Source organism: Leucoraja erinacea, chromosome 7, assembly GCF_028641065.1.
Source record: "Leucoraja erinacea ecotype New England chromosome 7, Leri_hhj_1, whole genome shotgun sequence".
Lineage (NCBI taxonomy): Eukaryota > Metazoa > Chordata > Chondrichthyes > Rajiformes > Rajidae > Leucoraja > Leucoraja erinaceus.
In genome coordinates this window covers 56840918-56858907 of record NC_073383.1, presented here as the reverse complement: position 1 = coordinate 56858907, position 17990 = coordinate 56840918, and the positions used below count along the sequence as shown (strand labels likewise).

Sequence of the window (17990 nt, the reverse complement as noted above, 5' to 3'; positions counted from 1 at the left end):
TATTTTAAAATTAAAACATTAGTCCCTCTCACAATTTGATTTTAAAATAATCATCCTGAGTACCAAATCACTTATATCCACTTTAACAGCTTTAATCTTTAAATTTCCTTTAGCTTGATCTATCAGCTCACATCTCACGTCCAATTCTGGTTCATTCTGTTTCTCCCATTTTTCATCCCACCATCAGCACTGCTAATTCAGCATTCATATCTCTCTCGAATCAATCATATTCATCTCCTGAGCCTTTAAAGACCATTGTTTGGCGATCACAAGAACGACAACTAAGTTTTGTAACTTATTTTATTCACAAAATAGCTTCTTAGCTCACAGGTTCTCACAACATGTCTGGCCACAACGGTGGTTAGCACTCAACTGCCGCGCAAAAGCAAAACCACGCGAAAACCAGCAGCCCCTCCCGAGTCACGTGACCGCAACTTCCGAATGCCGGGTTCGATACCTGCGTGCGCCAGCAGGCGCCGCTACAATTGCCAATTTTTCGCGAAACATGACACTTCCTTTATCTTGCTTATTGGTTGCAGCCTCATGCTGTGCAGGACTTTGAGATATTCTCCCAAGCTAAGATCAGTGTTCAACAGCAAATTTGTGCATTGTAAAGTCATAGATAATCGTATCTACACAGCAAGCAAACAGGCTCTACCCCTCCACCCTTCCCCACACTGGTATCCATATAGGCTACCAAGAATACTTTTATCATTTTCTAGACCTTCATGTTTAGCTTTCATGACATGCCATTTTAAATGCTCCCCTAAATAGTTCCTAACTGTGTCGTTAGAGTACCTCCACCATCCCTTCAAAGGTTCAAAGGTCTGTTTATTGTTAGTGTACCAATTAAGGTACAGTGAAACACGATCAGGCAGTGTATTCCAAATTTCAGCCATCAATGGTTAAAAAATCCCCAAATCCCCTCTAAATCTCGTGAACTTTATCTTTCAACCCATTCTCCATGGCTATACTCAGCTCGGTTGAGAATGTTGCTTGCAAGCTACCCACATAATTTAGTATACCCCTGTCAGACTCTTCCTCATTTGTGTCCTCGATAAATAAAACTTTCATTGACATATCTATTTACCACTGAAAATTCAGATAAATTACTCTTACAGGAATCTCCCTTTAATAAAACCATATTGACTAACTTTGCCACTACAGACCTGTTTCAGAAAAGGTATAAATACTAAATATACTATTTCACAAAAGGTATAAATACTAAATATACTATTTCACAAAAGGTATAAACACCAAAATATAAATAGCAGGAAGAATTGTTCCAATAAATGATAAATATGAAGTTATTTACACATTGGTCTTGACTTCACAAGCAGCACATACCTCGGACATTCTGGTAATCCTTCGCCTCCAATATTGCAAGTCACTTTTCCCTCAAGAACAGGACAATCGCTGCCACCCCCAACTGCTGCATGCTTTATAAATCGATTCCTGCTTCTGAACCCTGGAGACATGCTAGATGATTGGCAGGTTTTAGAACACATACTCCATGCAGACCATTCAGAAACTCCACAATCTCTGCGCATAACACATGATTGAAAGATGGCGGGGGTGTTGTCATGGGTACAAAGGCTAGAGAATAAAAAGAAAAACAATCAGCATTTCATTATTACAAATCTATCACACACATGATACACAAATCCTCATTTTATAAAAACAAAAGTCTTATGTTTGCATGTTGGGAATTGTTTCAACTCCTATAGAAGGTCTATTTGATTCCATTAACCAAGTTTCCAATGTCTACTTACTTTGGTTATCCAAATATTTGATTGAACATTATGTTTGACATTTATTATTTAGAAATTGAGGAAGGACAATGCCATATGTCACCGAGCCTGGTCCATGTTTCATTAAGATCTTGACTTGTCATGTACCTCAAGTGTTTATTTCTTCCTGGTTGATTTATTGCCTGATCTGTTGACTGTCCAAAAAGACGATTATCACTGCCTTGAAAATACTCAATAACAGCAACCTCCACCCTTTGAAATTGAGAATTACAAATATTTACAATCCTCCATATAAAACAAAATTCTGCTCCTTACAGTCATAAAATCATAGCACATAAGAGTAGAAGTAGGCCATTCAGCCTTTCGAGGCTGCTCTGTCATTTGATCATGGTTGATCCATTTTTCCCTCTCAACCCCATTTTTCTGCTGTTTCCCTGTAACCTTGACATCTTTACTAATCAAGAACTTATCAATCTCTGTTTTAAAAATACCCAATGATTTGGGTACCAAGTTGTTGCGCCATCATCTGCAACAATGAATTCCACAGTTTCACAACCCTCTGGCTAAAGAAATCCCTCCTTATCTCCATTCTAATGGTGTGTCCTTTTATTCTGAATGTTGTGCCCTCTGGTGCTGGCCTCTCCCAGTATTGGAAAAATCCTCATCGCATCCACTCTATGTAGGCCCTTCATTATTCAGTAGGTTTCAATGAGATATCCCCTCATCCTTCTGAATTCCAGCATGTACAGGCCCAGCACCAGCTAACACTCTTCATGCATGAACCCAATCATTCCTGGGATCATTTTCATAAACCTCTTCGGGACCTTCTCCATTGCCAGCACATCCTTCCGCAGATATGTCAACCCTTATCCCAAGACTAAACCCGTCATAAACCATGTAATAATTTCATAATAAAGACCTTGGTTTTGAGAATTAATATCAGCTGTAGTCATAAACCATCACAATAAATGTGCTAAAGCAGTTTTCCAATGGCTCTAGTTAACTCCACAAAAAAAAATATTCTGGTCATTTCTTTGATATGTATTTAGGAATAACTGAAATGACGCAGTCGTATTTCACATCAATGCACTAACAATAACATATTATCAGGATTTCCTCACTTTTACAGCAGAATTAATTGTACTAAACCAAAAATAGTTTTACTTCTAGATTTCAGTGAACAGAGCAAGAATGACTAGTACTCAGTGTACAATGGATATTTTTTGCATTGGTAGCTTAGCTCCCACTGGATCAAAATCTTATTAACATCCCAGCAAAGGAGAAAGCATTCCAGAGAAATGATCAGTTCCATGCAAGCATTGCCTGTACCATTTCACCATGATGGAATTACAGTCAAGTATATTGTCTTCATAATTGGTTCCATAACTTCACTGGTTATTACACAATTCATAAGCAAAGTATTTGAGTTACACAAAGTCAGAGCTTGGAGAGTTAATGTTAGGGAAATGTCATGTTGCAAGCTTTTAAAATATTTGCAGAAACATTAGCAAAGACACAGGAGGCAAATACAGTATGAGAAATTATGCCTAAATATTAATTTTGACTTCCAGCTGTATGACCCTGATTAAAATGATCCAATTTAATAGATTTGCTGCAAATTACACTTTAAAGAAAAATACCACGTATTTACTGTGTATCTTGCTAGTAAATAATCTGCAGTATCTGTATCTAAATATATCTTCTTGTAACTTTAAGGTAGTTAGTTACATCAATAGAAAGGAAAGGGATAATTGAGATATTGTATAACTGGAACAATATACCTAAGATTGTTAAAATGTTAAATCACATACCTACATTTCATATGCAGGCATCTTAATCATGTTATACAGTAGGTACTGCAAATGTTCTGAAGCCAATTACACTTTTATGGAAGAATGATAGATAATGGTGAATTTGTGAAGAGAATCAGTGACAATCTAGAGAACAGCAGTAGCAGTATTCAAATGGGTAAGATAATTCCCAAAAGGGTAGCAATAAAGTTTGAAAACATATTTACATGGTTAGAGATAGTTAACACAAAACACTTAACAAGGGAAGAACGCAACCATGCATAATAACATTGCAAGTAATGGAATGCATTGAAAACCTTGGTAAATGAGCAATAACATTTACTGTCAGCTTAAATAACACACACAGAGTCTTCATCCATACAAGAGCACTAGTGAGCCTTACTGTACAGAGCCCTAGTGAGATCACACCTGGAGTAGTGTGTGCAGTTTTGGTCCCCTAATTTGAGGAAGGCCATTCTTGCTATTGAGGGAGTGCAGCGTAGGTTTACAAGGTTAATTCCCAGGATGGCGGGACTATCATATGCTGAGAGAATGGAGCAGCTGGGCTTGTACACTCTGGAGTTCAGAAGGATGAGACGGGATCTTATTGAACCATGTAAGATTGTTAATGGTTTGGACACGCTAGAGGCAGGAAACATGTTCCTGATGTTGGGGGAGTCCAGAACCAAGGGCCACAGTTTAAGAATAAGGAGTAAGCCATTTAGAACGGAGACGAGGAAACACTTTTTCATACAGAGAGTGGTGAGTCTGTGGAAATCTCTGCATCAGAGGGCGGTGGAGGTAGGTTCTCTGGATGCTTTCAAGAGAGAGCTAGATAGAGCTCTTAAAAATAGTGGAGTCAGGGGATATGAGGAGAAGGCAGGAACGGGGTACTGATTTGGGATGATCAGCCATGATCACATTGAAGTTCGAAGGGTCAAATGGCCTACTCCTGCACCTATTGTCTATTGTTTATTGTCTAAAAACCATGTTACAAAGGATATAGGTAAATATCTAAGTATACGATAAGATGCTTAGCTCAATGAAGCTATTCCCATTATAAAATCGCAATGTACCGGAGGAACTCAACGGCCTTTGACAAGGTTCCTCATGGAAGGTTGGTTAAGAAGGTTCAATTGTTGGGTATTAATGGTGGAGTAGCAAGATGGATTCAACAGTGGCTGAATGGGAAATGCCGGAGAGTAATGGTGGATGGCTGTTTGTCAGGTTGGAGGCCGGTGACTAGTGGGGTGCCACAGGGATCTGTGTTGGGTCCACTGTTGTTTGTCATGTACATCAATGACCTGGATGATGGTGTGGTTAATTGGATTAGTAAGTATGCAGATGATACTAAGATAGGTTGTGTTGTGGATAATGAAGTAAATTTTAAAAGTCTACCGAGAGATTTAGGCCATTTGGAAGAGTGGGCTGAAAGATGACAGATGGAGTTTAATGCTGATAAGTGTGAGGTGCTACATCTTGACAGGACAAATCAAAATAGGACGTACATGGTAAATGGTAGTGAGTTGAGGAATGCAGTTGAACAGAGGGATCTAGGAATAACTGTGCACAGTTCCCTGAAGGTGGAATCTCATGTAGATAGGGTGGTAACAAAAGCTTTTGGTGTGCTGGCCTTTATAAATCAGAGCATTGAGTATAGAAGTTGGGATGTAATGTTGAAATTGTACAAGGCATTTGAGAGGCCAATTCTGGAGTATGGTGTACAATTTGGGTCGCCTAATTATAGGAAGGATGTCAACAAAATAGAGAGAGTACAGAGGAGATTTACTAGAATGTTGCCTGGGTTTCAGCAACTAAGTTACAGAGAAAGGTTGAACAAGTTAGGTCTTTATTCTTTGGAGCGCAGAAGGTTAAGGGGGGAGTTGATAGAGGTGTTTAAAATGATGAGAGGGCTAGACAGAGTTGACGTGGAAAAGCTTTTCCCACTGAGAGTAGGGAAGATTCAAACAGGACATGACTTGAGAATTAAGGGACAGAAGTTTAGGGGTAACATGAGGGGGAACTTCTTTACTCAGAGAGTGGTAGCTGTGAGGAATGAGCTTCCAGTGGAAGTGGTGGAGGCAGGTTCGTTTTTATCATTTAAAAATAAATTGGATAGGTATATGGACGGGAAAGGAATGGAGGGTTATGGTCTGAGTGCAGGTTGATGAGACTAGGGGAGAATAAGTGTTCGGCACGGACTAGAAGGGCCGAGTTGGCCTGTTTCCGTGCTGTAATTGTTATATGGTTATATGGGTCAAGCAGCACCAAGGTAGGAAAACGGACAGGCAGCATTTTGTGTTGGGCCCCTTCTTCAGACTAATGGAGTGGGGGGGGGGGGGGGGGGGGCTGCAAAATGGAGGTATGGATGGGAGAAAACCTCACAAGTAATAGATGGATACAGATGGGGGGGGGGGGGGGTAAATTGGCAGATGAATGGATTAAGTGGCTAGTGGGGAAGAAGAGACAAAAGGGTGTCAGATATGGAAAGACGAGGGGTGAAATTTACAGCTGGAGGGAGGAATATTGGTGGAAGGACACATGGGGAAGGAAAAAGATGGTGAATAAAAGGGAAATTGTGAGTAAGGCAGGGTGGGATGAGCAGATGGAGGGGAAAGGAAAAAGATTACGGAAGTGCTTGAAAAAAAATTGTGCACACTGGGCAGAGGTGTGGGGGTCAGTCATGGGAAAGAAGAGGAGTCAACATGAAATTGGAGAATTGAATGGATATTCCATTGGGTTGTAAACTACCCATGTGGAATATGAGTTGCTCTTCCTCCAGCTTATGTGTGGCCTCACTCTGGCAATGGAAGAAGGCCCAGGACAGAAAGGTTGGCATGGGAATGGGAAGGCGAGTTAAAATGGTGAGCAACCAGGAGGTCCAGGAGGTCTTGCAGACAAAGTGCAAGTGCCGAGTGAAACAGTTGCCAGTCCTTGCTTGGCCTCACCATCGGAAGCACTGAATATAGCCAAGCTTCAGAGAGATACAAGTGAACCTCTGACACACCTGGAAGGGCTGATGGGGTACCTGGATAGAAGTGAGAGAGAGTAAATGTAGGCACAAATTCTACATTTCATGCATATGCAGAGGAAAGCACCTTGGGAGGGGACAGGTTAGATGTGAGATTATCAGCAGATCAAGGAGTTGTGGAGAGCAATGTCTGCAGAAAGAGGGAAGAGGATGATTGGGGAGATATGAATGGTGGTAGGATCCTGCGGAAGGTGGCAGGAATGTCAATGCATTATACAGTGGATGAAGAGGCTGGTGTAGCTGTAGTGTCCCTGGATGGAAGTGAGGGAGGCAGCGAAGGGCCAGGTGTTACATCTCCAGTCAGTTGCAAGGGAATATATCCTTTTTTCTTCTTCCCGGTCAGTCTGAAGAAAGGCCCTGACCCAAAACGATAACTGTTCATTTCTCTCCATAGGTACTGCCTGACCTGCTGAGATCATCCCCTCCTTTATTTCTTCTTCACGATTCCAGCACCTGCAGTCTCTTATGTCTCCATAAACAAATACTTCAACTTTGCAGTATATTAAGATAGCAATTAAAATTGTAAAGCTTAATCACTTTTCTTTATAAATGTAAAATATTGTTACAGCCAGAAAACAGAAATAATAATTAAAACACCAATAATCCAGCACACGGGGTTTTGCTGGACTTTACTGATTTTCAAAAGTATTTTCTGGATATTATTTCTATTAATACCCCAACAGATGTTCAGTTCATTTTTACACATGTGGCACAATATTACAATACATTTTCTACTGAAGTAGGTAATTTTAAAGGAAACACGAGATAGAAACACAGTGAAAGAGAGCAGAAAAAACCATGGTTGCAAAAAGCAGATGCAAAACAATCAGCTTTTCCCAACTGGGAAATTATTGCCACAAAAAAGCTATCAATTAACAGTCAGGCAGTTAACTTCTAATTGGCAAGAAAAAGTCAAAAAAGAATTGCACAGGTAATAGAGCTGCCTAATAGGTCATGGTATTGCACTGCAGAATATTAATGCACCTATGCTTATGATGTAAGCTTGGGCAGCACGGTGGCGCAGCGGTATAGTCGCTGCCTTACAGCGCCAGAGACCTGGTTTCGATCCTGACTATGGGTGCTGACCGTATGGAGTTTGTACATTCTCCCTGTTACCTGCATGGGTTTTCTCCGAATTCTTCGGTTTCCTCCCACACTCCAAAGACGGACAGGTTTATAGGTTAATTGGTTTGGTATAAATATAAATTGTTCCTCGTGTGCGTAGGATGGTGTTAGTGTGAGGGGGTCGCTGGTCAGTGTGGAATCGGTGGGCCGAAGTGTCCGTTTCCGCGTTGTATCTCTAAACTAAAAACTAAACTAAAAACTAAAATCTCTAAACTAAAAGTAGAATATTCTTAGATTTTCTGAGAACAAGGTCTTGGGAGATACCACACATTTATTATAGCATTGTACTATTTAGGGTGTTAGAATGAGTTATTCAATTAAAAATATCAATGAAATTGTTAACTGCTATATGGATTAATTATGCTTTTCCAGAAAATTTAAGAGACATTGCTGAATCAGAGCTGTATTGACAATACTAAAGAATACTTCAATAATTACACACAAGTTTTGAAGCCCAGGTTTTTAAACACAGAGAGTGACAATGCCTCTCGCTCACTTTATTATTGCTGTTGCAGAACTGTATTAAAATCTAACGCAAGAAACTGCAGGGCTGGAATCTTGAGCGAAAAACAAACTGACAGATGAACGCAGCAGGTCATGTTGTATCTTTGAAGGAAAATGGACAGATGTTGTTTAAAAATGCTGTCTCACCTGCTGGGTTCCACTAGCAATTGTTTATATTAAAATCGCCTCATTCTACTGGACTGCTATGTATCTGGTATACTTTGTGAATGATTAAGACACTTGCCAGCACAAAGTTTTAACTAATATTTGTGAACAAACAAAGAAACTAAAACAGCAACCTTACCTGAGCATAGCATTTTTTCCATCACTTCTTGTACAATGGGCATGCCTTGTTTGATAGCCTATCTTTATATCCCATGGCTTGAAACTTTCGTGGATCAGATGCTTTAAATTATTCTTTTCTGACGGCTGCAAACTCAAGTTCAGTCCTAGTTTTGCATTTTGCCATACTTGTCTTTGGGATGGCAGTCTGCAATCACTCCAGGGGCCTACTTTCAAACTGTACTGAAACTCATCCTCTCCAACCAGGCATGAGACTTGTAGATCGCAGCTCTTAGTTTCCGTGAGAGAAGGGCAGCTTTTACCACCGTACAATGGTGGAGATAACACTGAGCGGACACGATGTTGTAATCCTTTCCCACAACCTCTGCTGCATGTTGACCAGGTTGAGAATTCCGATACTACACAGTCCTGTGGGCAGGGAATGAGGCAAGCTTGGTCCGAGGCAGGCTTAGGTGTAAAGAATTCACAGATCTCATCCAATACCAGCGATCTGTTGGATTTCCGTACACAGTGTACTTTCCTATGCTGCAGCCCTCGCTGTGCAGTGACACAAGCGGAGGTCCTTGGTTTAGCTTTGTTTGAAGATGTACGGAGTACACAATCTCGCCATTTTGAGAAATCCCACTCAAAAACGTCCTGGTGCCAGTCACACACCTTGAAGCAGTCCCTTTGAATTGTTGGTCTCTCTTCATACTTACAGTGGGAATGATGTGTAGTCCAGCCTTCAATGTGGACACACCACACTGTTCTGCTCTGCACTCCATTTGGTCCACACTCTTCACCAATACATCGACCCCACTGACCTACGGGAAATATTGAAAACAAATTGAGTCCATACCTTATCTTAACAAATGCACATCCAGTATTAGTTCTAAAATGAAGAGTAGACAGATGCAGTCTTCGTAAAACTACCTGGTAGGGCACAAAGGCATAATTTGCTGGAGAATATCTGCAGCTAAATGATCAAAATACTGGACAAACAAAGTAATTTACAAGCTCCGAGCAGTCAGTAAGAAAAACTAAGAGCTTTAGAAAAAGAACATCACAGCTATAGTCCAAGATGACATTACTGCAGGATCACCGAGTAAATCCAGTTTTGGGGCTTGAGGAGCATGCTTAAGAGGGAAATTGGGAGGGTAAAAACTAAGGGATGAGATAGCTTGGGCAGATAAGATTAAAGAAAATCCAAAGGGATTGTATGTGGATGGAGCTGAGAAATAACAAGGGGATGATCACCTGTTTGGGATCATACTATAGGTCACAAATAGTCATCAGGAATTAGAGGAACAAATTTGCCGGAAGATTGCGAATAGCTTGCAGATAGGGTTGTCATGGGGGATTTGAGTATAAACTGAGGCTGCTGTAATATCAAGGGTTAAATGGGATGGAATTTGCCAAGTGTTTTCAGGAATATGTCGAGGGCCCTACAAGGGAGAGGGCAAAGCTTGACCTACTCTTAGGGAATTGGGCAGGGCAGGGCAAGTCATAAGGTCATAAGTGACAGGAGCAGAATTAGGCCATTCGACACATCAAGTCTGCTCTGACATTCAATCATGGCTGATCTATCTCTCCTAACCCCATTCTCCTGTCTTCTCCCCTTAACCCCTGACATCTGTACTAATCAAGAATCTATCTATATCTGCCTTAAAAATATCCATTGACATGGCCTCCATAGCCTTCTGTGGTGAAGAATTCCTCAGATTCATCACCCTCTAACTAAAGAAATTCCTCCACATCCCCTTCCTAAAGCAACATCCTTTATTCTGAGGCTATGACCTCTAGTCCTAGACTCTCCCACTAGTGGAACAGTAATTCTGTGGGTGAGCTTTTTCTATCCAGCGTCCACACTTCTATTACCTTTAAAATAGTTACAGATAAGGACAGGGCTGGACCACGAGTAAAAGTTCTAACATTTTTTGATTGAAAGATGCAGTTTGGAAACAGGCCTTTTGGCCCACTGAGTCCATGCTGACCATCAATCACTCATTAACATTAGTTCTATGTTATTCCACTTTCTCCTCCACTCCCTATACACTAGGGGCAATTTACATAGGCCAATTAACCTACAAACCCGTACATTTTGGACGAGGGAGGTAACCGGAGCACCTAAATGAAACCCACGCGGTCACAGGAAGAACATGCAAACTCTGCACAGAGAGCACTCAAGCTCAGGAATGAACCACGGTCTCTGGCACTGTGAAATAATAACTCTACCAGCTTCACCACTGTGCCAACCTTAATGGTATTAGACAGGACCTTGCAAAAGTTGACTGGACTCGGTTGCTTGCAGGCAAAGGGACTCTCGGAAAGTGGGATTTTTTAAAAGTGAAAGTGAGTGTAAGCTTGCAGATGACATAGGTGGTATCCTAGACTGTAAAAATGATTATGATGACGAGAACTTGATCAGCTGGGCAAGTGGCTTGAGGAAGGGTTAATGGAATTGAATTCAGATAACAATGAGATAACATATACAATAATACTGTATATGTATACACCTCTCTATATACAATGATATACAATTTACCGTCTATTTATCAAAGAGAAATTTCAAATTTTCTTTATGATTAATAAATATATATATATACACACACATATGTATATTTATGTACATATATGTACAGTATGCATGCATATATACATACTACATATACACATAAAACTTCAGATAGCCCTTGCTTTCTCTCTCCATCCCCTCCCCTTCCTAGTTCTTCCACTAGTATTTCCGTCTCAGACTACATTCTATCTTTGACCCACCCCCTCCCCTGACATCAATCTGAAGAAAGGTCTCGATCCATTCCTTCTCTCCAGAGATGCTGCCTGACCCGTTGAGTTACTCCAGCATTTTGTATCTACCTTCGATTTACAGTAAACCAGCATCTGCAGTTATTTCCTACACATAACAGTTCTTATCAACATCATGTACATTAATATGGGGTATTTTTGTATAGTACATTTTACAAATCAATAATGTGGGATTTAATTTCAAAATATTGCCCAATTACAACAAGCGATTTTTTCACTACCCAAAACCATAGTTCATAATGCCACATTAAAACTGTTGATCAGTGCAGTTGCTCTGAACATTAGTAGCTTTAGCACCAATGCCTGTGTGAATGGAAGGGTTAAAATAATATTCCAACAATCTAAATTTCTCCAATTCATATCCCACCATATGCAATGAATCTAAATTCAATTAGTCTGGTAATTCGGAATCCCCGGGGCTATTATAGGGAATTAGCTCACTAGGTTCCATGGGGAGGAGCACCTGCAATTTCACCTGAACTAGGAATCGGCATAACTCCTCCAAGGCATGGTTAAACTCCATATGCTGTCTGAAGTGACCAGTCACATCGGTATGTTGCCTGGCAACAAAGCATGTACAATGAATGTTGCCTTGCCAATGCCGACCACTAACTTAGAAGATGAAAAACAGGTGTTCACAGCTTTGCTGCAATATAGAGCAATTCCTCCCCATTATCTTTATGCGCTCATTTTATAGAAACCCAGCAAATGTAATTGATGTCAATGACAAGCATGGTTTGCCACTTGTTTTTAATTTAACTGCACTGTTCAGAAACAAATTCAATCCAAAGGATTTATACTTTTGTCACCTTTTTTTATATATAACAATCAATTATTCTTCTCTTCAGACATTTTTGAACCCCTTTTGTCAGGATAGAAAATAAAAATCAATTTCCAATTATAAAGATATAGAAAACACAACAGGGTCTGATAGAAATCTGGGGAAGTGACCTTTAGCCAGCTAAAAAGTAATTCTTCCTGAAAAATATAAGAACTCGCAGCATTCAGATTCACAAATGTTTACTATTTCACCAACAATTCATACATTTGCATTGGAAAGATGATATATAAAAGAGATATAAGGAATGGAGGAGCTATGTTAGGAGGCAATCCTAGTGGCATAACAATCTGAGAATGCTTTGGGAAAAGACCATTACTGTAAAAGGAAACATGGGCAGAAAATACTGCAGTTGGATCTGATTAGGATACCTGCATTGTCAGTTAAGTTGTAACCTGGCTACATATGCTTTGTTTTTCCATTCTGAAGAAGGGAAATGGTTGCTTCTTAAAATAATAACCTTTATCCTGTTCTATTCTCTGCTGAATGCTTAAATTCATAATGAGTGTCCCAAAACAGATACATTTCACAAAAGGAAATCTGTGGGCTGAGAATGGCAAGGAATAACCACGCTCTTTGATTTTATTTAGTCACTTGGAAACACTCATGTTATATGTTGTAGGCGCAGAATTAGACCATCAAGTCTTCTCTGCCATCCAACCATGGCAGATCTGTCTTTCCCTCTCAACCCCATTCTCCTGCCTTCTCCCCATATTCCCTGACACCCGTACTAATCAAGAATCTATCAATCTCTGCCTTAAAATTATCCATTGACTTGGCCTCCACAGCATCCTGTGGCAATGAATTCCACAGACTCACAACCCCCTGACTAAACAAATCCTCCTCATCGGTACACAAAACTTCTGGAGAAACTTAGCGGGTGCAGCAGCATCTATGAAGCGAAGGAAATAGGCAATGTTTCGGGCCGAAACCCTTCTTCAGACTGGTTTCGGCCCGAAACGTTCCCTATGTCCTTCGCTCCATAGATGCTGTTGCACCCGCTGAGTTTCTCCAGCATTTTTGTGTACCTTCGATTTTCCAGCATCTGCAGTTCCTTCTTAAACAAATCCTCCTCATCTCCTTTCTAATAGCCCTGTGCCAAGGTACGAGTTCATTCCAAGAGCTCTCCCGAGTTTAAAAAAAATCAAACTCGTGGTAAGCACGGAGAATGAACATAGCGGGTACATTGGAGCTCGGAGACGTCTCTTAGCGACTCGTAACGCTAACGGCAGGTACTCGGGAAGACTCGCTAACAGCAGGTAAGCACGGGAAGACTCGTGAAGATTTTTCAACATGTTGAAAAATGTCCACGAGAGCCCCGAGTACCGACGAGTGGCCATTACCGTAAATCTCCGAGTTCGAATTTGGGATAAGCTCGGGAGAGCTCTTGGAATGAACTTGTACAGTGGGGCAGGTCCTTTTATTCTGAGACTATGGCCTCTGGTCCAAGACTCTCCCATTAGTTGGAAATATCCCTTTAATCATCGGGCTAAGATTTCAAAGTCCATCCAGGGAAATATTTGTGAACCTCCAGTTGAGAACAGCCAGTCTGTTAAATGTTATCATTATGTTTGCAAATGGTTAAATCCTAATGATATTTCCTTTTGTCACCAAATGTATTGAAACAGCAAGTCCAAACAAAGAAAATAATCATCGGCTATTTCAACCAAGGAGGTTTTCTTCATTCTTTCCAATTTACAACACACATCAGACAGTTAAAAGTAGAAAATGCCAAATGTATTCATACAATCCAACCAACCTTCAGAATCCTAGTTTTGAAGTCTAAAAAAAACAGGCTTACGATGACATTGCTTCACATCTACCTTCAGGTTTATAAAAATGGGGGGTATACATGTGCCACATTCCCCATTCAAAATATGTGCGCCAAACGGTCCAACATTGGCGGTTGAGCCATGAAACTGATACCTCTCACATGTTACCAAGCATCTCATTCCATCTTTTGATATATGGTCAGGTTCTATTATCTAACCTGCCAGCTGACCTACTCTTTCTGCAAATATCTATATTGTTGTATGATTTTTTTCAATGGAAAGGAAGTTTAGTTTGGTTTAGAGATGCAGCAAGGAAACAGGCCCTTCGGCCCTCCAAGATTATAGTACCTGCCTCAACTACCTGCTTTGGCAGCACATTCCATATGCCCACCAGCCTCTGAGTGAAAAACTTGGCCCTCGGGTTCTTATTCAATTTCCCCCTCTCACCTTAAAACCTACGTCCTCTAGTTTTTAATTCCCCAACCACAAGGTGAAAAAAATTGTGCATTCACCCTATCTATTCCCCACCTATTGAATGTGGGAATATTGAAATGGGAAACACAAAGCTACAAGATAAGGGCTAGACATCTAAAACTGCTGCATGTAAAACGTAACCAATAATGACCATTCCTATCAACTCTGCCCAATTTTTGCCGAATACTGTTGTAATTAGCCTTGCCCCAATTTAGCATTTTTCCCCAATGTCCAGGCTTAGCCTGATCCAAACTATCTTAACACTTACGGAATTGAACTCAGCATCCTAGTGTACCAAACACTGGACTTTTGCCAACAGTTTTCAAATCTCTTCATATCTCTCACTTCCCTCTCTTTATAATCTCTTCCAGACGTACCTGCACTCTATTTTTAGCACATTTCAATTTTAATTGCTGCACCATTGCCAGCCTGGTCTTAAGAACCCATGGTTCTGACCTCCAGTATTACGTCTTCAAAATTTGGAAACCTCCCTTTTATTATCAATGTGTTGTATGTAACATATCTCTGGAGAAGAGCCTTGTCAAATATCTCATGTGGTTCAGTTTGTTTAAGATTTCTTTGATATGCCTTGGGGATGTTTTACCTTATTAAAGTCATTTTTTATAAACAGGGAAGTTGCTGTTTTGTGCTGAATAATATTTCTACAAGTCATGTGTCTTGCAAAATAACATTTGCCTCAAAAGATATTATCTTTCTATCCCCAAGATCATCTGCCAGGTGGCAGTACACTCAATAGTAATCAAAATATTAGTATACAATTTGGCAATTCCTGGAGTCACATGGAAACATGAGGATAACACAGTGGCAGAGCGGTAGAATTACTGCCTTACCGTGCCAGACACCCTGGTTTAAACCTGACTACGGGTACTGTCTTTTTGGAGTTTGCATGTTCTCCCTGTAACCATGTGGGTCTACTCTGGGTGTTCTGGTTTCCAACCACATTCCAAAGGTGTCCAGGTTTGTAGATTAATTGGCTTCTGTAAATTGTCCGTAATGTGATGGATAAAACTAGTGTATGGGTGATTGCTGATTGTGTGTTCTCGGTGGGCCGAAGGGCCTGTTTCCTCACTGTATGTTCAACACTAAAACTAAACACTAAAACTATGAACGCAAGAAATTAGAAACAGGAGTAGGTCACATATCCCCTCCAGCCTTCCCCATCATACAGTAGGATCATGGCTGATCTTTGCACTTTGCAACCCATTTTCTGGCACCCACCATCCTACGGAGAATTATAGAGAATCGCCTCTAAGAGAAGACATTTCTATACACCTTAGTTTTAAATAACCCTTATTTTATATCTGTCCCTTTGTTCATGATTCTCCCACTACTGAGAAGATCACAACATCTACCCAAAAATAAACACACAGTGCTGGAGGAGCTGAGTGAGTCAGGCAGCATTTGTGGATGGAATGGACAGGCGACCTTTTGGTCATGACCTTTCTTCATGTTCCATCAATCTGAAGAAAGGTCCCCATCCCATCCTTTCTCAGATGCTGCTTGGCCCATTGAGTTCCTCCAGCACTTTAATTTTTGCTCAAGATTCTAGCATCTGAAATTCCTGGATGTCAATATCTACCACATCAGGTCTCCTTAGCATTGAACATGCTCGAGTAAGATCACCCCTCATCCTACTAAATTCAATGCAATATAGACCCAAACTGTGTAGTGTTTCTTGATAGGACCACCTGCCAATCCCAGAAAATAGCCCAGTGAATCTCCTTTGGGCTGCCTCCAATGCTACTTTATTCTCCTTCATGTAAGGGGATCATAACTGTGCTGACCACTGTGTTCCATTGTAAACTCCAACACTTTCACAATAAAGAATCAGATGCTCTTTGTATTCTTAACCATTTGTTGGATCTACCAACTAATATTTTGTGATTCATGCATTAAATCCCTTTAAACTTCACTCCATGGAGGTTATAATCCACCTTTTGATTCCTCTTATCAAAGTGCATGACTTCATGCTTTCCCACATTAAAAGTCATTTGATAGTTTTTCACTCGGCTTATCAAACGCAATTTACTTTTCAGAAACCAGGTTGCCCAGGTTTGATTATATTCAACATCCCTAAGTGATTAGTTATGTCCTCTTTGAATATTGATTCTAACAGCAGATACTAAATTAATTGGCCTATAATTGCCCGTTTCCTAGTTTCTTTCCATTTTGGACAAGAGTGTTGGACTGGCTGCTTCCCAATCTTCCGGTACTGCCTTGGAAATTAGCAAGTTTTGAAAATGTTCAACTAATGGATCAGTTTTCTCAGCAACCATATCCTTTAATACACTTAGGTGCAAGGTATCAGGTGTTGAAGAGATTTGGCAGTCTTTCTCTCATACTTTATAACTTGTGATTGGAATATTTACAAGTTCTCCCAGTTATTTGAAATTAGCTCATTTGTTATCTTAAGAATGTTTGCAATGTTCTCCACGGTGAAGATTGCAGTAAAAAAATTGATTTAGCACATCTGCCACATCTGTGATTTGAAGGTCTGAGCTTTCTCCCAGATTCTCTTTTGAAGCATACAATTGTTGATAAGGAAGTATGTACAAAGCAATGTGTGCTAATTTAAAACAAAAAATTCCTTCATATAATTGCATTCCCCAGTAAATTTATTAACATTTATAATATTCATGTCAATCAACAAGCAGCAGAAAGCTGTGTACATAGCAAAATTACTGAAGTGTAAGGTTTTAATTCATTACGAATGCTCAATGCCTTCGCAAAAGGTAAAATATGAGCCAGAAGCTCTTGTAGAATTTATTGAAAAATTAGTGTGAAATGCAGTGCAGATAACAACCTGCAGCGAAATACTTTGTTAAAACATAATTTCATTACAATAATCATTCTCAAATAATTTTAACTCATTTATATTCGGTTCACAAATGAATGTGCATAACATCATTAAAATAAGGTTTTTGCTGTGTTGGACCACTGATTACACAGCAAAATAACACTCAGGGTTGACAAATGGATTCTTAAAACATAAAAAGACTGAAATGTCTAGTTTCTCAGACTCAGTACGGTGTGGTCTGAACAAAAGCCATTACCGGCCATGAAAGTCCACTTCAGAAATATGATTGTAATTCTTATTATTTTCCAAGGTAGCAAAGTCTAATAAAACTATTTCATAAAGCAGGAATGATGAATTTCCAAATTTTTTTATTAAACAGTAGAATTGATATTCTTCTGAGTTATAAGATCATACAAATTACCCTAAACATCTGTTGAATATGCATTCACTTAATAATGTATTATTTTCATGTAGGAATCAAATTTCATTTCTACACGGTGAAAACAATTTAGTACTTGCAAACCACTGCAATATTTTAGAAATCCATTTGGGTTCTGTGGCACATTGTGGTAGAATTTAAACAATAGACAATAGGTGCAGGAGTAGGCCATTCGGCTCTTCGAGCCAGCACCGCCATTTAATGTGATCATCCCCAATCATTTCCTGCCTTCTCCCCATATCCCCTTTAACATGAGGTGTGAAGCAATACAACATAATGTGACGGAGGAATTCTATGGATCAGGGAGCATCTGTGAAGGGAATGGATGGGTGACGATATGAGT

The 17990-nt window shown here is 40.0% G+C and overlaps 1 protein-coding gene across 1 annotated transcript in view; it reads right to left on the bottom strand.

The window, feature by feature from the left end:
• Positions 1-17990, bottom strand: part of thsd7ba (thrombospondin, type I, domain containing 7Ba) — a 743639-nt gene that overhangs the window by 465774 nt on the left and 259875 nt on the right. The window contains exons 3-4 of the mRNA XM_055638650.1: positions 8506-9307; positions 1348-1596 (exon numbers count right to left, since the gene is read on the bottom strand). Coding sequence (XP_055494625.1) covers positions 1348-1596; positions 8506-9307 — 1051 coding nt within the window. The remainder of the gene's footprint in view (positions 1-1347; positions 1597-8505; positions 9308-17990) is intronic.